Source organism: Myotis davidii, unplaced genomic scaffold (assembly GCF_000327345.1).
Source record: "Myotis davidii unplaced genomic scaffold, ASM32734v1 scaffold107, whole genome shotgun sequence".
In the NCBI taxonomy this organism is placed as follows: Eukaryota; Metazoa; Chordata; class Mammalia; order Chiroptera; family Vespertilionidae; genus Myotis; species Myotis davidii.
In genome coordinates this window covers 5,245,661-5,270,821 of record NW_006383012.1, presented here as the reverse complement: position 1 = coordinate 5,270,821, position 25,161 = coordinate 5,245,661, and the positions used below count along the sequence as shown (strand labels likewise).

Here is a 25,161-nt window from a genome sequence, read left to right as displayed (position 1 = left end):
TTTTTTTTTAAGTAATGTCTTCAATCTATTCAGAAACAACAGAAAATACAGTTTCCATCTGAAGGTGGGTGTGTAAGCACTCTCCACAATCTTTAGAAAAAAGCCTATTACACAGATGAAGAGTAACAGAGCATGCAAAGTTCATCAACTTGACTGGCACTAGCACTAAATTCCAGAAGTTCGTGTCTTTGCATGTCCTTAATCTATGAAATTAAAAGTATCAATAATGATTTTAAACCCAAGTACACAGAAGGCAGTCAGTATTACAGCTCAATGCATGAGAAAGCACTGAAAGTTGTCATTGCAATTGTAAGTCAGCATTTGTTAAAAACAACCCAAAACTTGTAAAGGAAATAAATCATAAGAATCAAAACTGTTGACCTTGCATTAATGACATATACCTTAGAACTTGGCTACACTTTCTTAGAAACAGAAACAAAACAATAATACAAAGAATGTGTGAGCCCAGCAGTTAACTACTTGAGGACTGTCACGCCCACAGAGACCCACAAAGACCCACAAAGACCAACCTGTTTGCACAAGGTCTGATATAAACTACAACCAACAAGAGTGCACACATTAAAATAGTCAAAGATCCTTTGCTTTTGGCTGGAATGAATCTCTTGGAATTAAGTGATAAGGACAACTCCCAACTGGCTGTTTACTGATCACAAGTTCTTTCTGAGGGCCATCTCAGAACAAAGGATCCCAGATGGTAACAGGGAATAGCAGCAGGGGAACTATTGTTTAAAACTCATCAATTTTGTCTTTTAACCACTAGAATCACCACAGCCAAAAGAAAAGAGTATGTTTTGTTTTGAAATGCAATATACCATCAGTGCAGCCCATTTTCCATTGTTGAACCCTTGGAACTTCCTCACAAAAAGTGCTAAACATCCTGGCCGGTGTAGCTCAGTGGTTGAGCATCGACCTAGGAACCAAGAAATCACCGGTTTGATTCCTGGTCAAAGCATATGCCTGGGTGCAGGCTCAATCCCCCGGTGAGGAGTGTGCAGGAGGCAGAAGATCAATGATGTTTCTCTCTCATCAATGTTTCCATCTCTCTGTCTCTCTCCCTTCTTCTATCTCTAAAAATCAGTAAAAACCTATTTTTTTGGTGTTTTTTTTAAAGCTAAACACTGTTATAGCAACGCACACAAGTGAGAGTTGATCTCACATCTAGACACAAAGCATTTCGGGCTATGCTTTACATCACAGCAATTATTACGAGTCCCTCCACATATCAACATGAGCACTCCCCCAAATCAAACAACAGTAGGAAAGTTTGCTGCAACCTGAACACGCACCCCTGGGCTCAGTGCCACTGGCAGTGCCAAAGGAAGATTGCCCAATGAAACTTAGGAAAACAGCCAAAACATTAAGCCAGGCCTCTGATCATTAGCTCACAAAACAAAGCACAGCCTCGCAGAGAGCTTTCGCTCCAGCAGCTCTGCCCTGAGAGCAGGACTGCAGGTGTCCGACTGCTGGTTACAGAGGTGGCAAAAACAGCAAATTTTACTTACTTAACTTTCTAACAACTTTTTCATTTCAATAAATTTATTTTGATTGGTTGGATTGTTTAAGAGGAAGAGAAGAATCTGTTCATGTTTTTCAACCTATGGGTGAAAAAAATAGTAGCATTTAATTTCTCAAAGTGTTAAAAGGATCATTTCACTTAAAGAAAACTTTACCCACTTGTTTCTGTAATTCTGAGCAGCAGCAATTCATCCTGTTCGTCTTTTCTAAAAGCAAATGCAAAAAGACATTAGGTCACAAACATGCAATATAAATAACAAAAATCCTAAAGTCTGAACATATGCCCCTCCCCAGTCATGGGTTCCACTACAAAAGACTTGATCAATTAACCTTTTGTTTGCGTTTCCATGCTATCTCTACTGTGTCCAGGGATTTTACCAAATGAATGCCCATGTCTCCAAGGTTTTAGGTCTTCTGCCTCTCATATGGGATGTCTCTTTTTGGCTGAGGGCAAGCCTGCCAAATCGTCATCTTATGAAATATCATAAGATCCAATCTAAAAAGTGTGGGTGTTTTTCCCTTTCACCAGGATCAAAAGTTAACTGGAAGTAACTCTGAATGCCCGACATTTCTAACATTCTTGGCATCAATTCCAAGGACAGTGCTGCGGAGCCTGATCTAAGGACAGTCTGGACTGCGCGGTCTGCTTCCATCCAGGGGGTCCTCGAGGCGGCGTCAGGACCTGGAGCCCTGCCACTGGGCTCACAGAGGAGGAGGGGGGAATGTGGCCACGGGGAGTAAGGAAAGATGAGTTCAACTAAATTAACAGCAATTCTTAATTACACTTACATTTGTTATTACACTTGGAAAAAATACCTTTATTTAGAGCATTTTGCTTTTTAGATGTGATGTCTCTTGCCAGACCATACATCACCAGCTTATCGGTTAGACTGACAGCGCCGTTCTCAGAGCTTTTCTCAACCGACACGGTATGAACATTCTTAGTGATTCCTTTTACAGAAAGCGTTACATTCTGATTCAACATGAAGTTTTTTAGTAGCTCTATTACTAATTGAGAACAGCTTCCATTCAATTCCATTAGTCCTGGGGAAAAAATTACATATTAGAGTTAATCTTCAAGTCCCTTTAAAAAGGTAGTATTTAGATAAATTATCTAAGGATAATAAGAAAAAGCCTCACTGATTTTAGCTAGGTTTATGTATGCTTTGATGTACTACTGCTATTTGCTGCATTAAAAAACATAAAACGTAGGTACTCGTTGATCCCTGTTGTGTGTCCAGCACTAATCTAGGTCTGGAGGGCCCAAACAGAAAATGGGCTGCCTTCCTGGACATATATTCACGTGGGAGAAAAAACAGTAACAGGTTCCCAACTCTCTGAGTCAAAACCAAAGCAGACTCTGAGGCAATCAGTATGTTCTTATCTGCGGGTACCTCCAGGTAAAGAAATCAGGAGTAAGTACAAGTCTACTGTAATACTTCAGCACACTTCATACAAATTCCAAGAGAAGAGTTGAAAATATGCAGATAATACTATACGCAGTGTCATCTGAATGTCTCCAAAGACAGAGGGTGACACAGCAGGAAGACCCCCCACAAGAGTGGTCAGGTGACCCACGCTCATCCTGGCCCTGCCACTTCCTAGTTTTGCAACCTGGGACAAAACAACCTCTAAACCTGGGCACTATGAAACCATCTGTAAAACAAAGATGGACCAACTGAATATCATTTTTGTGAGAATGAAAAAAGAAAAGATAGGAGATTTCTTTGTAAACTCTGCTTGATACTTAGAAATCTTGGCAGTTACTTGAAATACCTGTTTGATTCAGACTTAGAGCTCTAGAACAAACAGGAAAAAGCAACAACCCAGAGACACCCAAATTGGAAAGTGACTTATCTACCTTCGAACGAACATTTAATAATTTGGAAAGGCAGTTCCAGATGGTTGGCGGAGATCGGCTGCACTCTGCAAAGGGGCAGAGTTTCCACGTTTCCGTAGTCCGCATAGATCACTTTCACCTCGGCCTCCGACACCCCCAGAACAATAGCGCGGTACCAGAGATCATCACCTGAAAACATAATGGAGTTTTTCAAACATGAGAGATAATTAAAATTCATCTTACATGTACCTTTTATCAGCTTCTGGAGAATGGAATATACCCAAATATTACAGTAAAGTAAGAGATTCCGAAAACAAGGGATCCCGATGACTGAGGGGGAGATCTAGCCAACAAGGTGGGGTGGGGGAGAAATCAAAGAAACAAGGGTGGGTGGTGTTGAAACAACTCCCAGCATGATGGTGAAGGGAAAATTCCAGGTCTGGAGGGCAAGCAGTCTAGAAAGGAGTGGTTCAGAAGTTTAAAGAGGCTTCTAATACAATAAAAGTTGATAAAAGTACATTAAGTGTTCACTGCATTTACACTAATGCAGAGAACTGGAGGTAATTAGTGAAAGTATACAGAACACCAGTAACAACAAAAAGCGCTACAAAATAGAAATTTAATTATAGTACACCACATGGCTGGCCTGTGAATAGTGTTTATTCAACACTACTAAAGTAATAAAGAATATTTAACCTAACCAAAAATTATCACTTACAGTTTCTCAAATTTAATTCATTCCAGAAGGCTATTCGAGAAGCGATTTGTTCCAAAACCGAATCATTTTTTCCCCGTTAGAAATAATGTAAATTTAATAAATCTATTCCAGACCCCCAAATGATTCGTTTTAACTTTTCTTACATGCATGTCTAATGTAGTTTAATTGATAAATACCTATTGATCCACCATATAGACTCACAGTGGTTCTCAACTTTCCTAATGCCACGACCCTTTAATACAGTTCCTCATGTTGTGGTGACCCCCAACCATAAAATTATTTTCGTTGCTACTTCATAACTGTAATTTTGCTACTGTTATGAATCGTCATGTAAATATCTGATATGCAGGATGTATTTTCATTGTTCTCGGCCCACAAGTTGAGAACCGCTGATAGAGAGTATTATTAGCTAGAGCTGGTTATCTAGAAGTACTGACAGATTTGTAAATCTCTACCTATACCCTTGCCTAAGTATAACTGTGGTTATGGAACAGAAAAGCTGAATAACTCCAATATTTGAATTAAACCCATGACCTTTTCTTTAATTTCTCTACCTAGTCAAGTGAAATGTGCATCTTAAATAACAAGATCCATATCATTTCATGTGAAAGAGAAAAGTATTTTCCCTAGAAGAATCTTACTTGTGTATTTGGCGCAGCACGCATCTCCCACTCTCGGTCTATAGGATGATTGCCTCGTTTGAGCATTGCAATATACTAACAATTCAGTTGTCAATACATACAGTTTTTCCTGATCTTCTAAAATATATAAAAACAATCTTTCGTGAAAAAATTTTCAATACTATTATTAAATATAGTATACAAAACAATGTTAAATCTAATAACCCCCAAAAACCTCTGTGTATATTAAAATATACATTTATTTTTTAAAAATAAATAAAACCCTATTGGTCATTGTGCTGAAGGGATGTAGTGCTGGGAGGGGGCAAGAAGGAAGCCTGTGGAGACTAATGTCTTGCTTGGGGCTGCTATACTAGGGTGTTCACACTGACGAAAAATGATTAAGCTGTATTTTTACAATTGTTTGGTGTGCTTTGCAGTGAGTGTGTTATACAGGCACACCTGGTTCTATAGTGCTTCAGATACTGTGTTTTTTACAAATTGAAGGTAAGACCCTCCACCAGCAAAGAGCTTACAACTTGCTAAAGGCTTAGATGACAGCACTTTTTTAGCAATGAAGTATTTTTCAATTAAGAAATATACATTTTCTTTTTAGAAATAAAGCTATTGAATACTTAATAGACTACAGTAGAATGTAAATATTTTTATATGCATTGGGAAGCAAAATTCATGCGATTTGCTTTAGGGCGATATTTGCTTGATTGCAGTGGTCTGGAGTTGAACTGCATCATCTCTGAGGTATGCTTCCAGTTAATAAAAGAAATACTTCCAATTTGTCATACTACTAGTATATGTTATCAGGATTGAATAATCCTAAACCCTTGCTTTCTATTCTACAGATTAAGGATAATTATTTGTAATATTAGAGATAAATTTAAGCAGTTATTGATATTATCACAATTCTAGGTCTGACAATTTGAAACAAAGGTTTATTTTCTTCAGCCTTTAAATACCTGCAAATCATTGTGAATACCTACCACCCAACTTGCACTAACTCACATTCTACACTACAAGGATACACTCAAACAACACTGACAAGAAGCCTTAATTGTAAACTTCCATGAAACAAAAAAGGAAAATTAAAAATACTTATACGCTACTCTTTACTTATACGCTATACAGTTGAAACCGTTCTCTAAGTTTCTAAAGGTATACTAACAGTATGATTATAAACAGAATACAAAGTACTCTTTGAATATAAAAAGTTTTGTTTCAAATTCTCTTAAATGGCCCTGGCCGGTGTGGTTCAGTGGTTAGAGTGTCAGCCTGCTGACCAAAGGGTCACAGGTTTGATTACCTCGGTTGCAGGTTCAATCCTGGGCCCCAGTTGGGGCACAAGCAAGAGGCAACCAATCGATGTGTCTCTCTCACATCAATGTTTCTGTTTCTCTTCCACTCTAAAAAAATCAATGGAAAAAATGTCCTCAGGTGAGAATTAAAAAAAAAAAAATTCTCTTACACGGCTGTTGAAGATTAACTTGATAAATACAATTGAACACAATGCATTTAAACAAGAAGTTATACAGTAATCAAGACATTGTTTTGTTATAAAAAGCTGTAGATTATTAAGACTAGGTTGAACAGGTGCTGAATGCAGGGCATTCTATTTATGTACACACTGGTGGTTTTATTCGTGAATCTGCCTGAAGTGCTAATAAGATCAATTCTTCCGTAAAACCTTGAGACAAAGTTATTACCCTCCTCCTTCTCCCCATTCCCTAATGACTTCAGATAAGCACTTTCATTTTACAGTTAAAAAGGTTAGCATAAATGGGTCTCAAATTTTAATTTCTTACCCGGCATGTCATTTGGCAGAGCATAAAATAAGTTTGGGTTTATGATTTCTAATATGCTGGCTTGTAAAGTTTTATCAACTGGCAATTCTATTGTCCTCCACTGCTGAGCTAAAGAGACGGCTGAAAACATACCAAACAAAGGTCTCCATGAAACAGGTCCAATTCAGTATTCTTTCCTAGTAATGTGTTTATTCACTGTTTTTTTTCATCAACATTCCCAATTTCCCAAAATAATATCTGTATTTTTACAAAACAATCTATTCAATTTGAGGGATTTTGTGGGTGTTATAAAAAAATTTAAAAAAAACAATCTGTAATGAGAATCTTTGAACCACTGCACTCCTGTAGTATTTCTGTAATACATTTCCATTTCTGTAGTATATTTAGTATCATTCTTAAAATGTATTCAAACATTAAGGGATACACAAATGTATGATGCAAGTTTACCTGATAAGTAACTACACTAAAAATGAGTACAGTGTTGGTTGAATAAAACCATCATGTTTCAATAAATTAATATTAAATTAACTTCAACTAGAGGCCCAATGCATGAAATTCGTGCAAGAGTAGGCCTTCCTTCCCCCGGCTGCCGGCACGGCTTCCCTCGAAGCCCAGCTTCATCTGGAAGGTCGTCTGGAAGGATGTCCAGAAGGACATCTGCTCTAATTAGCATATTATGCTTTTATTATTATAGATAGCCTATTATTAATCTATCTCCACAAAGCATATTTCTATAGGAAAATTGTATCCTTCAGAATAGAATATTTTTCACAGCCTTTGAAAACACAGGATAACACAAATTTAAATAACAAACAAATGGCTTAAAAATGTTACCTTGATGCCCTGGGGTTTCAATCTGAAGATCATGCTTATTGACAGGTCTGTTTGTTGTAAAGTCTTTTTCTGGTGAACTGGTTTTTACAACCACATGTTCCTCAATGAGAATATCACTAATTATTCTGGGATAACAAGTGGAGAGATCGGTGAGCTCAAGTCCCACTCCATTTTCAGAGATTTCAACCACTCGGGCTTGGAGTTTTATCCCTGCAACGCACATCTGAAATTTTGCTATGTCTTCCTTAGTCCAGTGTTTGTTTCTAGGCTGTGTATCTGGCAAATATATGCAGAACAGCATTAAGAAGAATTCTGTGCCCACGCTGTATTTTTTTTTCTTTATTAAGGTATTACATGTGTGTCCTTATCCCCCATTGCACTCCCAGCCCCCGACTCACGCCCTCACCCGCCCCTGGTGTCTGGGTCTATTGGTTAGGCTTACTAGTATATGCCACGCTGTATTTTTGCTTCAGGTCAGCAATGTTGAATATCTTTTTCCAATACTCAATTCTGTATCCACACCCTGCATCTCTGATTTACCAATAATGCATTTGCTAATTTACTGCTCAGGGTCTTTTCCTTACTTTCCTCCTAATGTGTCTTTACCTGGCATTTCCCCAACAGGCAAAAATAGAACTGTTATTTCTTAACTTTTTAAAAAATATTTTTTTGTTGATTTCAGAGAGGAAGAGAGAGGGGGAGAGAGAGAGAGAAACATCAGTGATGAGAATCACTGATCGGCTGCCTCTGGCACACCCCACACTGGGGATCAAGCCCACAACCCAGGCATATGCCCTTGACCAGAATTGAACCTGGGACCCTTCAGTCCTCGGGCCGACGCTCTATCCACTGAGCCAAACCATCTAGGGCTATTATTTCTTTTAGAAGCCATTTTTATGTTCTGTTGCACACAATGATGAGTGGCCAATTATACTGGTAATAAAATAAAAAAAGATGTCAACCACATAATTCACCGTTGTGAACGGTTTTCTAATATTTTAAAATATCATTTTAAACAATTGAGCCACAGATTCTTTTTCTTTGCTAACTTTGGCTTATACCCTATTCTTAACAGTGATTCTCAAACTTCAGTGTGCATCTGGATAACCTAGAGGGCTTGTTAAAACAGATTTAGGGGCCCCACCCAGGAGTTTGCAATTTAGTAGTTGGTCTTGAGTGGGGAATGAGAATCTGCATTTTTAAGTTCTCATGTTGCTGCATCTGGTTCGGGGGCCACATATTAAGAAACACTGACATAAAACGTGGTAATTAAAAACAATAATCTGAAACATACTTAGTACAAATTAAGTAGAAAGAAAACAAATAAGCAAAAGAACAAATGAACAGCATCTATGCTTCCAGACAGACCACTTTTACCATTTTGGTATCCAACCTTCCACAGTTTTCAGGGAAATACACACATGAACATATATACTCATATTTCTTTTTTAAATAATTTTTTTATAATAATAATAGCTATTATGGGTATAACAGTGCCCAGGCACTGTTAAGTGCTTTTTATACTTTTATCTCTTTGAGGAAGGTACTGTTATGTGCATGGGAGGAAAGGAGAGCAGAGTTTAAATAGTTTGCTTGAGGTCTCACAGCTGGTAGGGAGCAGAGCTGGTCCTAGAGTCTGTCCTCCCAGTTATAATGCTGTGCTGCATCTCCTTGTAACTGTTTTCTTCACTTAAATCATGAACAATTCTTCTATCAATGACACATTTAACCTCCTTTTAATGACTATGTAATAACAAACAGTAAAATAGGACCTCTGAGTGCCAGGCCCTGTTCTGAACATTCCTTTAATCCTCACAACAACCCCATGAACCAGACACTACCATTACCCATTGTATGGAGCACCATTTAACCCATCTTCTCTTATTATTTAGGTTGATTTGCTTTTATTAACAGCAGTGGAATGAGTTTCCTTGTAGGTGGATTTTGTGAAATTCCAGGATTAGTTCTTTGGGATAAATTATTGGAAGCAAAATACCTTCATGAGAAGACATCCATTTTCCCGCCCATCACAGTACAGAAAAGCAGCTGCTTCCCTACTCTGACATCGACAGACAGTCTGGCCAGTATCTTTAAAAATACATTTTGAAATTGTATATTATAAAGTAAGATCTTCTAACTTACACAAAATATTAAAATTATAGATATTAATACTTAGATGTTTATGCACTCTAAGTATTAGAAGACAGTAGAGAAGATTTCTTATTCTACATCATACCTACTAACCAACACTGTATCCCTTGAAATGGAAGTGTTAAAAATTCAGAAGGGATCATTTGGAGTTCATCTGCAGTAACTTCTCCAATGTTTCCATAATCCACAAAATGTACTTTAATGTTTCCATTTGGTACAATTTCCTTGACTAAAGCACGATACCAATTGCCATCACCTAGATTTAAGATAAAGTTTATAACATGGAAGTTGTATCATGAAAAAGACATCATTTGTCTAGCAACTAATAAACCTGCTCTTCCACAGATGATGCCTTTAGCTTTCACTCACAGATTCCTACAAGAATACTCAAAATCAATTTTTAGAATACCTCCAAAATTTTTACAGCACCACACTTTTACATCTGATATAAGTTAAAGATTTCATTCATCACCTGTCCTTAAATTATCAGAATATAAAGGTAAATGTAAGCATGTCTGTCAATCTGGAAGACTTAAAATACTCTCACTACTACTGACAGATTGTTTTAATTGTTACTTGGTAAAATAATATGAAAAGTAAATAGAAAAAGTCTTGCAATGAAATTAAGATATCTCATTAAATTTCACTTCAAAATAAGTAAGAACGGGGTGACCAGAAAAAAACAATAAATCTACAGTGGACAGGTTTTCCATTATCTAATTTATTTTAGTATTATCAGAAATTTTGGAAAGAAAAGCATTTAACCAAGTTTAAGTATGAAAGTATCATTTGGAAGTTCCTGGTCAAAGAGAGAAGAAAAAACATCTTAAGCATTCACTTAATGTCAAGTGTGAAAAATATTTGCTTAAATATCAAAAAGAAAATATACATCAAAAATAAGGGTTGATAAAACCCATATAATTTTATTAAACAATGTCACCCCAATACATTCAATAAAAATTTAAATTAAAAAAGGGGAGGTTGAATGTCAAGAAACAAAAGGTTCTGGTAAAGTCAAGGTTGCACCAACTGCAACTTACCTGAAAAAAAAGCACAACAAGGTTGCCCTATTTCTGCCTTAAAGTCATTAGACAACTTCTGCTGGCAAAGGTCTGCTAGTGATTTGTTCAAATCATTGAGTTTCTTTAAAGCTGAAAATACAATATACATGCAGCATTCAATATATTTTTTAAATGGAGAATATAGATTTTTCTTTAAAGCTAAAAAATGTTTTAATCATATAATCTCAGGCATATCCCCAACTATTAAGTACACCAAATGCTTTTCCCTTTTCATTAAAAATTGGGCAAATTTGCCAATCAATGATTCTCTCTCATCATTGAAGTTTCTCTCTCTCTCCCTCTCTTCCTCTCTGATATCAATAAAAATATATATAGGGTGTCCCAAAATTCACGCAAGATTTGAATTTTGCATGAGCATTAACAACAACAAAAAATAAAAGCCTAATTTTCCTTGGTTTATTGAATCAGATTCTAATATCTGTTGCCCTTTGATTTCAATCCCTTCAATTCGATAAGCATTACCAAGTACCAATTATGGCCCAGGAGCAGGGACAATGAAGACCAATGAAGACCAATGAAGACCACGGCTTTGCATATGTGCCAGCAAAGCTGTGGAGGCCATTTACCTGATGTGCTATTCCATACATACTGTATACTTTATGAGTCAATAAAAAATTTACAATTTTTAATTATAAACCTGTGTTTTCTATCAAAATTACTTCCTGCATGAATTTTGGGACACCCTATATATTAAAAAAAATAAAAACTGGGCAAATTTTAAGTCATTATTTAGTTCATCTTCCCAGTAAACCCTATGCCAACGATTTACTGAGCACAGTGACAAGACGAGGGCATTGTTATCAGTATACAGCAGTAAGATGTTCACTACAAAGGAAGCTCAGTGAGGGGTGCTCAGGAACTCTCTGTACCATCTTTTCAGCTTTTCTGTGAATCTCAATTATTCTACAATAGAAAGTGTATTAGAAAAAGGAGAAAACACTATGGGAACTGATATCCAAGATAGAATGAGAGAATGATAGAATGATAAACTGCAAAAATAATATACAGACAGTACTTGATCATTTATGCCTACATAAAAGGAATATGTACACTTACATAAGCAAATGTACAGAGTATGTACTTCTGAAAAGGTATTCAGAAAATTGAGCCTTAGACAGTTTGGCTCAGTAGATAGGGCATCGGCCTGCAGACCAAAGGGTCCTGGGTTTGATTCCGGTCAAAGGCAGGTACCTTGGTTGCAGGCTCCTCCTGGCCCAGGCCCTTGTTGGAGCTCGTTCAGGAGGCAACCAATAGGTAGGTGTGCTTCTCTCACATCGATGTTTCTCTCAGTCTTTCCTTCTCTCTTCCACTCTCCCTAAAAATCAATGGAGAAATATCCTCGGGCCAGGATTAACAACAACAACAAAAATTCAGAAGAGGAAATAGAAAACTTACTTTTCACTACATATTTTTAAAAAATGATTTTAGAGAGAGAAAGGGAGAGAGGGAGGGAGAGAGAAAACCCCTGATTAACAATGCACTTATTTATGCATTCACTGACAGGTTCAGTGCTCTAACCCACTGAGCTACCTGCCAGGGCTCCACTAATACTCTTTTGTAACTTTTGGCGACTGCTGAACTAGAACACTTAAATTGACAACTGTCATATTCACTTTCAGCCTGCATTGACCCAAGCTGAAAATATACATACCTTTAAGACAGCGGTCACCAACAGGTGGTCCATGGACCACTGGTGGTCCATGAGGTCCGAAAGGTTGGCGACCGCTGCTCTAAGATATAGCCAGTAAGTTCATTCCTAGGAATATAATCAATGGAAACGCATGCACATGTGCACTAAATTTGAGAATATTCATAGCAACATTATTTTATAGCTCAAAACTAGAAACAGTCCAACATCCAACAGTGGAAATAATAAACTGTGGTATATTCATACAGTAGAACACTATGCAGCAACAAAAAAGCAAGCCACAGTTACATGTAAAAATGATGGCCAGTTTTAAAAAACAATGTAAAGAAAACCAACACTAAAGAGTGCATATTGTATCATTCCATTTATATGAAGTTCAAAACCAGAAAAAAAAAATCTATGCTAGTAGAAGGCAAGTTAGTATTTACTCTTGAAAGAGAGAAGCGGTAGTGATAGGAAGACATGAAGGAAACTTCTGGGTTACTGGCAATACTTTATTACTTGGTCTAGATGTTGGTTATACAAGTGTTTTGACTTTGTGATAACTTCTGTCATACTCTTATTCGTGCACTTATATATATATATTGTATTTTAATGAAACCAACAATTAAATTTAATTTTCAAAACTGAATTTAGGAGACATTTTGTGAAATCTAAACTGGTTTAAATATAAGGAGAGATGTTGGAAATAGAAATAAGGGCTTAAAATTGAAATAAAAGGCAACTACGTTTAACCATATCTTTCTTGGAGGTACAAATACCCACTTGGCCCTTCTTGGAAAGAGTACTTTTATCATTCAGTAAACTTATCTTGAGTTCTTATCTACACCAATGTATCTGTGAAAAAATATAAATGAGTCAACTTACTGTCCTCTTTAAGCACATGACAATAAAATTCTCCAGGACTATGTATCACACAGACCACAACATCTACTGTTTGGTCAACAGTAAGGGCAACCCATGTCCATGCCAATGGATTTAGTTTTGCTTCTACATCCAAGGGAGCTGTGAAAATAAATGAACATTTTAGAAAACCAAATGGTCTGAGAAATCTGCTTTGGAAGAACTGAATTTTCAATGATTTCCTTAGTGAATTCATAGGAAAGTTGACAGTATTACAATCAACCATTACTACCCTCAGTACATTTCACATTTCAAATTCATTCACATTTCTGACTGACCTACTGCAGCCAGTGACCCATAAAATTTTAACAAATATTCAGTTCCCAAACAACTCTTACGTGTATTTAGACCAATGACTGATTTAAAAGACAACAAGTACTCAACATAATTCTTTAATATTTTACTGTATTGATTTTAGAGAGAGAAAGGAAGAGGGATAGCGTGCTAGAAACATCGATGAGAAACAACAATTGTCTGCCTCCCTGCATAACCCCTGCGGATCGAGCCTGCAACCCAGGCATGTGCCCTGACCAGGAATCCAACTGGTGACCTCTTAGTTCATGGTTATATGCTCTGCCACTGAGCCACACCGGCCAGGCAACATAATTCTTTTTGAACATATGAAAACCTACATATTCACGAAACCATCTGAACTCCAGCCTGAACATTGTCTGACTGACATTTTACTTACCATTGGCTTCTTTCATGAGCTTCTCTGTCACTATCCCCTTTTCCTGGGCAGCAAAGCCTGCATCTATGAGAACTTCAGTAACACTGATGTGAGATGTCATGGATTTATCAATAAGCTCCACGAGGGAACTGTTCTCCAACTTGCCCACCACTTTCACCGTCATCATTGTGTTCTGTACAGTCTTTTTCATCAGACAAATAGCTTCTGGAGTCCAAATTCCTAATGATGGCTTTACTCCTAACAAAGGATTTTTTTTAAAGGATGTTAAAGTATTTCTTACAGCAAGCACTTAGAAATTCAGCTTTAAATTTCCACAAAGGTGCACTTAAGTAATCTGTGACAAACACTGGAACCAAAAAGTTCCATCTGAGCAGAAAGATTTTCTAAATATGCAAATGAAGGCAAAATTACAAAGAAAACGCCTGTAAAACCTTCTACAGTTCTATGTAAAAAAACAACACAAAATTCCACTGATACGAAATGTCCAGAAAAGCAAATCTGTAAAGCCAGAAAGCAGATTGCTGGTTGCCTGGGGAGCAAGGATTAACTATAAACAGGCACAAGAGATCTCATTTGGGTGATGTAAATATTCTGAAGCAGGGTTACAGTGATAATTATACAACTTGGTAAATTTACTAAAAATCACTGAGTTGTATACCTAAAATAGTGAATTTTGTGGTATATGTAAATTATGTCTTAATAAGGTTGCTATGAAAATCATAAACAAAAGTATGAGAAATCCAGGAAAAAACACTGGTCCCCTACATTATATATGAGGCATTTACGGCAGCCCCAACATAGTGCTTAGTTCATCTATATATATAAAAGCCTAAGCGACTGAATGACCAGTTGACTGGTCGCTTTGATACGCACTGACCACCAGGGGGCAGACGCTCAGCTGACTGACCCATTCTGGTGGACCACCAGCCTGGCAGCAGACACTCCCTCCCTCAGTAGTCCTGCAGGTCTAATCTCCAGAGAACGGGCCAGGCACCGATGGACTGGCACTGCCAGCACAATCCTGACAGTGCCACTGCTGGCCTTCTGGAAGTTGGTTGGCCTCAGGCACTGTGGCCACTTCCCCTCCCCAGATGCTCCACAAGGAAGAAATGATATAAAAGCAGCCACCAGGTGGCTACCAACAACTGGTGGCAGCAGAATGGATCCAAATCCCAAGCCAGCAAAAGCATCCCACTGCCTGCCCAGAGGGCCCATCACGTTCCTGATCTTCCCCCATCCCCTCGGGATGGGTGCCAGACACAGGGCTCACGGTTGGCAAGCGCCACTGTGGTGGCACAAGCCTATCCCAATGGGGACTGACTGGGCGCAGTGGGGCCGGGATGAGCAGGAGCAGGACTGCTGGTTGGGGCCCAATCCCACAGGCCACCCCAAGGGACCCCACTCATGCACGAATTCGTGCACCGGGCCTCTAGTAAAATATAAAAGCCATGTAACCTACAAAAAAATAGCCTCACTGGTAATGAATTTAGCTCACCAAAATTGGCCAAGATGAACTAACACAGAAATACCTATTTGGTGCACCCAGGTATGAAGGCATTGACTACCTCTGCATTTTGGACAGATGGGTACACTAGTTTAACGCCTTCTGGAGAACCACCACAAACAGGAAAAGCAGCACACCCACCAACACCTCCAAAAGACCTGTTAGCAACATACCTACACCTCGCAACCCATCTTAAGTAAATGATCTCGGACAGGTTGTAAAATATAGGTAAGTAGCATTCTTATAATTGGTTATTAGTTAAATTAGGGTACATATACATGAAGGTGTAGAAGCCAATTATTGACGTGAAAAGAAGCCCTCTGGGACAGATCACATTCATAGCAATTTCTAAGCACATACCTGTAATGTTCTTATTGCTTTTATAAGTGGGTTTCACTCTACTTTATGTAGTTAATAGACTTCTATGATATTAATAATGCAAGCTCCATAAATAGCAAAGAACACTCAATTTCATAACCACAGGTACATTAAGTTTTGTTTTATTACAGATAGTGTTTCCTAAGTGTTCTATTAAGGATTATTTTTCCACTAAATAAGTTATGTCTAAACATGTTCCTTTATCTTATCAGTAGTTTAATTTCAATTCTAATACTCCTACTTGAGGTTTTAATCATTTAAAAATACGGGGACCATAAAAATTTCCTACCTGCCAGCACACACTTTATTGCTTGCATTGGCAATTCCAACAACTTCGGAGTTATGGGGCACAGTCTTTTCAAACTCAGGATTTCAAAGTTTCCGTAATCTACATATCCAACCAGCACAGAGTCTTCAGAGGCGTAAGCCAAGACAGAGGCACGGTACCACTGATCATCCTCTGAAAAAAGGAGACTCAGTCTCAAGTGATTTTCCAACGTAGATGTAAACAAAAACTTTTCCTCCCCAATTTAGAAATGGTCACTTGTAAATGTTAATATTGAGCTTTATTGAACAATGAATGCTTGCTATCTTTGCTTAACAGAAGTCTCAACTACTCAGTATCACCTTTCTTCTTACCTTACTAGACTACTCACGCAGTTTGCTGTCATGACTTATGTCCACCCTTGCCTTGTCTCCCCAGCAGACAGACAGCTCATTAGGACAAAGAACATGTAGGTCATGGGGATCCACAAGGTCCTGATCAATACATGGACCATTGGCTTAGGCATCAAGCAGGTCTAATTTTAGAATACCTGGTGGTATGAGTCAACCAGACTCCACTAACCAAGCAATCATTTTCCTAGAGGCCTGCTTGGACCTCCCACTCTGTGAGGTCACTGGCTTTCCTTTCACCCGAAAATAATGAAATGCAGTTATCAAAGACCAGACCTGTGCAGCTGGAGAGGCTGTGCTATGACAGCTCTGCACTCCCAGGCCCTCTAGCTTTTCCAAAGAAAACTGGAGAATTCATAACCCTGGGAGGTTCCACATTCGCATTCTGATGTAAACAGAATGATCTGCACCAGTCTCCCAAACCTCAAAACTGCAGGGCTGATAAAACAATCAAAACCTCCTCTACCCCCTATTTCCACTCCCCCCCCCACATTCCCGGCTCTCTTCCTTTATGCACTTTGATTTAGTTTAACTGGACATATTTGGTGTACTTTAATGCTCAAGTTTCAAATAGGGCCATCCAGTGAAAACTGAAAATTCTCTCTCACCTGCATTTTACTTAAGTAAAAAATTTAACCACTCTCTCTTTCCTTACCCGAGAACTGAGCACAGCAGATGTCACCAATGGTTGGGTAAAAATCCAAGCGTGGAGACACTTGAACACAGTACTCGTTAAGGGACGCCTGCAGTTCAGCGAGCTTATCTGTAAACACAGATCACATCTTAAGCAAAAGAAATACAACTCTACACATTAGCTTCACTTTTGCCTGATGAATCTCTTGAAGTTATCTTGAGAGCCAAACTGAGAAAGGTGACTTACGTCCACTTTGTAGTTTTTGACAAAAAAAGTCTTCTGGCGTCTGAATGTGGGAAACCACACCACAGAACTCATCACCTACGTTCAAAGTTAACACTTTTGGGATTAAGTCTCTTCTGTCTACAACAATTTTGTTTTCAGTTGTCATTTTCCCAACATCTTCAGGCTCACCTGATCAGAAAACAGAAAAGTAAGTCTTTTTGGTTTCACTAATCAAAATTTTCAGTTTTTCAGGTCTAATCATGCTTTCCACACCTCTAGACCTTAATACGTGCTGCTCACAGACCCACCCCTCAAAGTACCCCCAATCCTCCAGCAGCCCACTAATTTCCTGCCAAGTCTGGACCAGGTGCCTCTCCCAGGTGCTCCCACTGCACCTGCACTTCCACATTCACGCTGTTGTATAATTGCCTGTGTCTCTTCTGCACACCTCCACGGTGCAGGAGTAAAGCCGGTGTTGCTCTGAAGGTTCCCGGTCCTTCCACTTGACCCCTCTGCAGCATCTGCTGTTACTGATAACTGCCTCCTAGAAACCATTATCCCCCTGCTGCTCTGGCAACATTTCCCCATGCTCTTCCCACCTTCCCAGCACAGCTCCTCACTTATGTTGTAGGCCCTTCCCTATTTTTCCTCACTCCACACTATCCCTAAGACATCACCAACCCTTCTGATTTCAACCATGACTACTATTAGACCAGGAAGTGTTTGGTTTTTCTCCTCTAGATGGCAAAGAACTACTGAAAGCTTTTCAGCAGAGTTATCACACCAAGATTTGTGGTTTAGGGATATCATACAGGCAGTAGTGTAAGAATACAGACCAGAAACAAAAAGATAAAATAAAAAAGTTTTTGAAATCATCTCAAATGTTAAGAATTCCTGAAATAAAAAAAGTGGTAATAGAAAAAGGAAGAAAAAAAAACATACAAAGAACACTTAGGAAGAAGAATTAATAAAGACTCAGCAACCAAACAGAGCAAAAGATGGGAGGTGAAGGAGAAGGTAGACTGAAGGATGAGTTAAATTTGTTTATGTGACAAGATGCATCTAATCATGGCACCATTAATCTGGAGATCACCTCTGGATGAATGAGCCTCTAGAGACAAGGAAGTGTGTCTTCATCTACAGTACAGTCATGCACTTTTTTTTAAAAATATGTTTTATTGATTTTTTACAGAGCGGAAGGGAGAGGGATAGAGAGCCAGAAACATCGATGAGAGAGAAACATCGACCAGCTGCCTCCTGTACACCCCCCACTGGGGATGTGCCTGCAACCAACGTACATGCCCTTGACTGGAATCGAGCCCAGGACCCTTCAGTCTGCAGGCCAACGCTCTATCCACTGAGTCAAACCAGTCAGGGCCAGTCATGCACTTCTTACCGACACTTCAGTCAACTACAGACCACATATATAACAGAGGTCCCGACATAAGATTACAATAGGAAGTTGAAAATTCCTATCTCCTAGCGATGTTGTAACATAGCGTAATGCATTACTCATGAGTTTATGGTGCTGCTACTGGAAACAAACCTTCTGAGTTGCCAGTGGAGCACATACTATTACAGTAGCAGGCTATCCCACCTAGGTTTGTGTACGTTTACTGTATGATGTTTGCACAATGACCAAATCACCTAATGACACATTTCTCAGAACATATCCCTGTTGTTATGTGGTATATGACAGAATTGGTAAAGGAAAAGTACAGGAAAAAGCACAATACAAGAAACACATAAGACTAGGCAATGAGAAAATAAAATGCTCATAGCAAAACTTCTTGTAGACTAGACAAAAACTCCACACACGTAAACAAAAAGTAACAATGTAAAGAGAAACACCATCCTACTAGGACAGAATGGTTTAGCACTGTTTATTATTGCTGGAATACCCAAATAAGGAAGAAAAGCAAATTGAACTAAGGAAATGTTAGCTAAAATACCTCAACACAGAGTGTTATGATATTTAGATGTTTGTAATCTCTGATAATTATCATGTCAAGGATTAATCTGAAAGACAGGGAAGAAAACTAGGCAGGGGACATTGAGATTAGAAATAATGTATTACTAAATAAAAACTATCATCTTTCACATATAAAGTTTATAGAAGGGCTAGCATTTCCATGAACCGGACACTGTGACATTTGTGCTTTTATGTTTAGTAGAAGTCACTATACTGTTCACTATTAATGTGTATACTCACTTTGAACTGCACTTTGCTTCGTAAAATTTTGTCCCTTAGGTATCAAGCCATATCCCATTTCTACAAGCACATCGTCTAAGGGTTTTCCTAAGTGATTAAGAAAACAGATCTACAGTGAGCTAAATACTAAATATTAAGGCAAAGCATAAATAGAAAACATGAGTCATAATTACATGATTTAGAGATTATAGCTATTAATACACATTGGCATATTTCTTACTAGTTCAGTTCCTTTGTGCAAAGTATGTTTTAGTAATGCTCAGCTTTAAAATTCCCATCATCACTTGACAGAAAATTTAATGAAAACTTCACTTCAAAATTCTGATTAACATTTAGTACCACCTCACTGGCATGCTTAGAAAGACCACTGTTTATGGGGGAAATGAATTTAAGACACAAGACTTCTCAGAAACAAAGTATGACTGAAACAAGGCTTACCCAGCACTTCAAGTCCTCTGAAATAATGTCCAAAAGCTGAAGTCATAATATGAAACATACATACCAATGAAACAAAACATAGATTTTATACCTAATTTCACAACAAAATTAACTGCATTTTTTACCAAGTCACCAACTGATGCTGAGTCTCTAACAGAAGAGGAGTAACACCGGGGAAACTGAGAGGCAATTGTAAGCACATGGTAGGAAGTCACTTTTCAAACAGATACAAAGCCAGAATGAAAGAACAGGATTCCAAAGTGATTTTTCATTTCCACAACCTGAACACTATGTACTTACAGTATCAACACTAACAAAATACAGTTCTGTGAAGGTTGTTCAAAGGAAAAGCAATGATGATAAAAATGAATGCATTCGTAAGAGAAATTCCTGAATTTCTCAATAAAGGAGAACTTAGAAGTAGATATTATCATGGTTATATTGAAAGGACAATATCGTCACCCCCAGACTGTCTACATCTGCCCTTTCATCCACTCAGTTCTGTGGATTCGTGCCATGGCTCTGACACACTGCCGACTGCGAGAGCAGAGCCAAGGACACGTCTTCATTCACAGTCTGAATGCCCCCAGAACAGAGCTTACTTGGCCTCACTTCATGTTTCTCTTTCTTCTCTGAGGATTAGGTGGAGACTAAACAACAGATTAAATACCTCATTTACAAAGGAAGATTCAGGTCTTACCTGAACTTGGTAGCATAACATCCACAGCAAAGGTAACCACGTCCTCTTTCAAGATGTTGACAATCTTTACCGAGCAGAACTGCTCCATTAACAGTGATTTAATAGTTTTGATACAATCATTGCTCCAATTCCCCTCTGCTGGGATAACATCAGCCACAAAGCACTTTATGGCCTGAAAGATTTTGTGCAAGTTACTAAAAAAAAAATCAGTATTTGAAAATGATTTTCTCTAGTTAATTATGTGAAGGTTTAAAAAGATGTGCTTTCATGCATAAAAATTTTTCAAAAATCTTTGAGTACAAACCATATAAACAATTTTATGTGTAATTATTTTTCTCTTTGGGTACCCTATTCACAGTGCTTTGACTTTTGGGACTTAAAGCTTGAGAAGTTGAGGAAAGAATAATTATCCCTCAATTACATATCAATTCAAGTCACTTTCAAATAGTGTAGTAAGTATAAAAATGATTATTGTTGAAGAGCAGATTGATAATGCCTAAAAATGCTAACAGTTTTTCACCCAAGGTAGTACTTAGCCAAGAAAACCACTGAATGTTTACCTAGGTAGAAAAAGATGTGCCAACAGGCACTCACGGCAGAACAGAACAAGCAAATAGTGTATCTATCAAAACATTAAAAACAGCTCCTTTGGGCCGCTATTAGGAATTTAGAAAGCAGACGAGACTCACACAAGGAGGAAACAAGTCAATGTGTCTGTTCAGTTGCTGAATTCTGTTTAATGGAATTATTTCTTCATTTCCATAATCAATATATAAGACTTGTGCCTTCTTCTGTAGCATATCAACGTCTTGTATTATTACTCTATTCCAGGTCTGAAATGAAATAAAATGGTACTCTACTTCAAAAAAGCATTTCATGATCTTTTTCTTTTAATGTATTATTAACAGCATTACAGAAGTTCCCCATTTTCCTCTCCTTTGCCCCCCTTCACCCAGCCCCTACTCCACCCAGGTCTTCCCCATACTATTGTCTGTGTCTACGGGCTATGCCTATATGCATATATTAGAGGCCTGGTGCACAGAATTTGTGCACAGGTAGGGTCCCTAGTCCTGGCCAGTGATCAGGGCTGATTGGGGCCTTCTGGCTGCCAGCCAGGGCCTTCCTTTATTCCGTGCTGCCCCCTGGTGGTCAGTGCACATCTTAGCGAGTGATTGATCTCCTGGTCTCCCAGTCAAACTCCAGAGGGGACACTTTACATATTAGCCTTTTATATATATAGATAGATAGATGTTCTTTGGTTAACCTCTTATTGTCTCCTCCATCTCCCTCCCCTATGAGATTTGTCCATCTGTTCCATGCATATGGACCTATTTTGTTCATCAGTTTATTTTGTTCATTAGATTCTACATATAAGTGAGATCATGTGATACTTGTCTTTCTCTTCCCTAGTTGGCTTATTTCACATAATAAATCTTCAGGTCCATCCATGCTGTCATAATAGAAGCTTCTTTTTTACAGCCATATAGCATTCCATGGTGTAAATATGCCACAGCGTTTTTATCCACTCATCTACTGATGGGCACTTGAGCTACTTCCAATCTTAGCTATCCTATATAATAAAAGCCTAATATGCAATTTGACCGAATGGCAAAACGACTGGTCGCTATGACTCACACTGACCACTGGAGGCAAATGCTCAACGCAGGAGCTGCCCTCAGCTCCCAGGCTCTGGCAGCAGGGCCGGTAGGCAGGTGGCCCCAGGCCAGCCAAGGTAGTGCCTGCGGGGGCTCCCCGATCGCCCTGCCAGTCACCCCGCAGATTGGCCCTGATTGCCGGCCAGGCCTAGGAACCCTACCTGTGCATAAATTAAGTGCACTGGGCCTCTAGTTGTAAATAATGCTGCTGTGAACATAGGGGTGCATATATTATTTCTGATTGGTGTTTTGGGGTTCTTAGGATATATTCCCAGAGTGGGATTGCTGGGTCATATGGCAATTCCATATTTAATTTTTTGAGGAAACTCCATACAATTTTTCATAATGGCTGTACCAGTTTTCATTCCTACCAGCAGTATACCAGGGTTCCCTTTCTCCACATCCTCACCAGCATTTGTTTGTTAATTTATTGATGGTAACCATTATGGCAAGTATGAGGTAACACCTTATTGTAGTTTTAATTTGCATTTCTCTGATGAATAGTGACATTGAGCATATTTCCATATGTCTACTGGCCATCTGTATGTCCTCTTTGGAAAAGTGTCTAGTAGCATTTCACAATCTTAGGTTAAAAAATTCTCAAACACTCTATAGAACATGCAAAGGAAAGGCTAACTGTTCTATTCCAGGGCACTCAATTAACAAGTTAACATAATTTTCTAGTAATCTTGCCCAAAATTGTTTAATTAGGCCACTGTGCTATGCACAAATATTGTCAAGCTATTTTCACCCAGTCGACTCTATGACACCCTGGTGCCTCAGCTACACAAATAAACACACGCTGTAAGGTTAGCAATGAGCCTGGAAGCAGCACTGAGGAGCTCATAAACAGAGCTGGAGAGGCCTTGCGCAGGGAGCAAGCAACCGAACAGAGCCTGGAAAACTGACGGAGGAAGAAAAACAGAAGTCGGACCAGTATCGCTTTTAAGCCACCTAATGCATCATTAAAAGCTCTGGTGTCAAGTTGGTACAACCAAAGTAAATTAAAACATCTTATTAAATAATTCATTTCAAGAGAGGTTACCTGGTCAACAGTGTACTTGGCAACACAAACTTCCCCTTTAACAGGAATATAATCCTCCTCATGCACTGTATTTGCATAGGTTTCCTTTAGGCTCGCAGAAAGTTGGTTCATGTATTCTAAAACTTCTGCAGAATATAACTGCACATAAAAGTCACTTGGGTCTCTGAATTCAGTAACTGTACCCTTTCAAAGATAGGAAAGATGTAAAAATTCACTGGAACACAAGCAAATGTACATTTCTTAAAGCTTTTACTAAGATACAATAAGCATCAAAGATAGTTGTTGCAATCTATCAATTTCATCAGATTAAATTTTGTAGCTACTATGAATTCAAAATAGAAAACAGGGAAATAAAACCCATAGTTCTTTGGATTTCTGTCCACAAAGATTAAACAACAAATACCTTAATTTCCATGGTTTTCCTGAGTTGTAGACTTTTCAAATCAGAAAACATTATTTTATCAGCAGAAATGGCTATTTCTTTAGTAACTCCAAATGGACAGTCACTCTGGTTTGGAAAACACACATAAATGGGTTACATACAAGCACATATTTCAATGATATTGTGGCTACTATTTGCTGGAATCAAGCAATAGCTGACGAGGCTAGAGAACGTCTGAGTGCAGGGAATGCAAAGAAGGGACTCCCCTCACTAGTCCAAGTGGTTTGACACAGACACAGCCACCGCAAGCCCTTTTCGGAAAAAGGCTGGTCATAAATCATTTTCAGTGAGCCCCAACGGTCACCACACCAATCCCAAGGTCAGCAGGAGGCTTCTGTTCTTAAACTAACACTAGTGAAATGCAGAAATGAGTATACATCATACCTCATTTTTCACTTCCACGTTCTTTATTTCATAAGATGATTTATTGTCTTCAAGTTTGTGGAAACTGAAATAAAGCAATTAATTATAATACTTATAATACAGAGCTAATTAAGAGTAAGGACCACAATTACGTTAAATTCTCAATCAACAAAATCCAAAAAGAGCAAACAGCTCCTTCCAGACAGAATCACAGCACAGTAACAGCTGCCTAAGCAACGGTCTTCCCTGTGCACAGCAGTGCTTCGTCCCAAAGCCGCCTAGTGAAAGGAAGATAGCCACGATCTACAAGCCTCAGTTTTCTTATCTGGGAAATGGAGATCATCCCCACAGCAAACAGTTTTGAGGATGAAATGAGGTTATATATGTGAAACTGTTTTGTAAACTGGTAAATAGCACACAAGATTGGTGTATTTCAAAATTGCAATCCACGAAGCACTGTGAGAGTTCCACCTTATTAAGAACTTAGTAAAGGATACATAATTAAAAGAGCTTTCTAAGCTCTAGTCATTTAAAAAAACAACAAAAAACAAAGTCACTTAAGGTTTTAAATCTTAATGTGTCCAACCTCATATATTCATGAAAACTCTTAAATTTGTAAAGTTGTTCACTTCAGATTTGCACACTTTATGTTACACCTCAATAAATAAGAATAAAGTAACAGCATCTACAATTATGGGCTGCTTACCTGATTTGGTCCTTATACTATCAGGAAAAAATGTTGAAATATTCTCTAATGAATAAAAACAAATACTTACTTTTGCTGCACAGGTTTGCACACGATGCTGTGTGCTGACCAGTCTCTTCTCTGGCATGCTATGGAGCAATAGTATGTCTGCTTGCATTGTGAACACCTCTGCGACCCTACAGAAAACAGCCCATAACATTTCATTCCAAATACTTGTTGCCCAGAGCAAAACAATTTCAAAGACCAGCCATATCAAACACCATTCTATTAATCACATCAAGATTATTTGAAGAGGCTCCTGATATTTATAATTAAGTGTCAAGATTAAACTTTCCAAACTCTCT

The 25,161-nt window shown here is 38.4% G+C and overlaps 1 protein-coding gene across 1 annotated transcript in view; it reads right to left on the bottom strand.

The window, feature by feature from the left end:
- Positions 1–1,459: 1,459 nt before the first annotated feature.
- Positions 1,460–25,161, bottom strand: part of TDRD1 (tudor domain containing 1) — a 30,174-nt gene continuing 6,472 nt past the window's right edge. The window contains exons 5-25 of the mRNA XM_015557962.1: positions 24,888–24,993; positions 24,133–24,196; positions 23,710–23,814; positions 23,307–23,489; positions 21,296–21,439; positions 20,607–20,778; positions 19,469–19,555; positions 17,278–17,445; positions 17,053–17,160; positions 16,012–16,182; positions 13,841–14,077; positions 13,114–13,251; positions 10,557–10,667; positions 9,602–9,772; positions 7,366–7,641; positions 6,532–6,651; positions 4,736–4,852; positions 3,398–3,565; positions 2,353–2,580; positions 1,696–1,742; positions 1,460–1,616 (exon numbers count right to left, since the gene is read on the bottom strand). Of these exons, the coding sequence (XP_015413448.1) occupies positions 1,524–1,616; positions 1,696–1,742; positions 2,353–2,580; positions 3,398–3,565; positions 4,736–4,852; positions 6,532–6,651; positions 7,366–7,641; positions 9,602–9,772; positions 10,557–10,667; positions 13,114–13,251; positions 13,841–14,077; positions 16,012–16,182; positions 17,053–17,160; positions 17,278–17,445; positions 19,469–19,555; positions 20,607–20,778; positions 21,296–21,439; positions 23,307–23,489; positions 23,710–23,814; positions 24,133–24,196; positions 24,888–24,993 (3,014 nt within the window). The 3' untranslated portion in view covers positions 1,460–1,523. The remainder of the gene's footprint in view (positions 1,617–1,695; positions 1,743–2,352; positions 2,581–3,397; positions 3,566–4,735; positions 4,853–6,531; positions 6,652–7,365; positions 7,642–9,601; positions 9,773–10,556; positions 10,668–13,113; positions 13,252–13,840; positions 14,078–16,011; positions 16,183–17,052; positions 17,161–17,277; positions 17,446–19,468; positions 19,556–20,606; positions 20,779–21,295; positions 21,440–23,306; positions 23,490–23,709; positions 23,815–24,132; positions 24,197–24,887; positions 24,994–25,161) is intronic.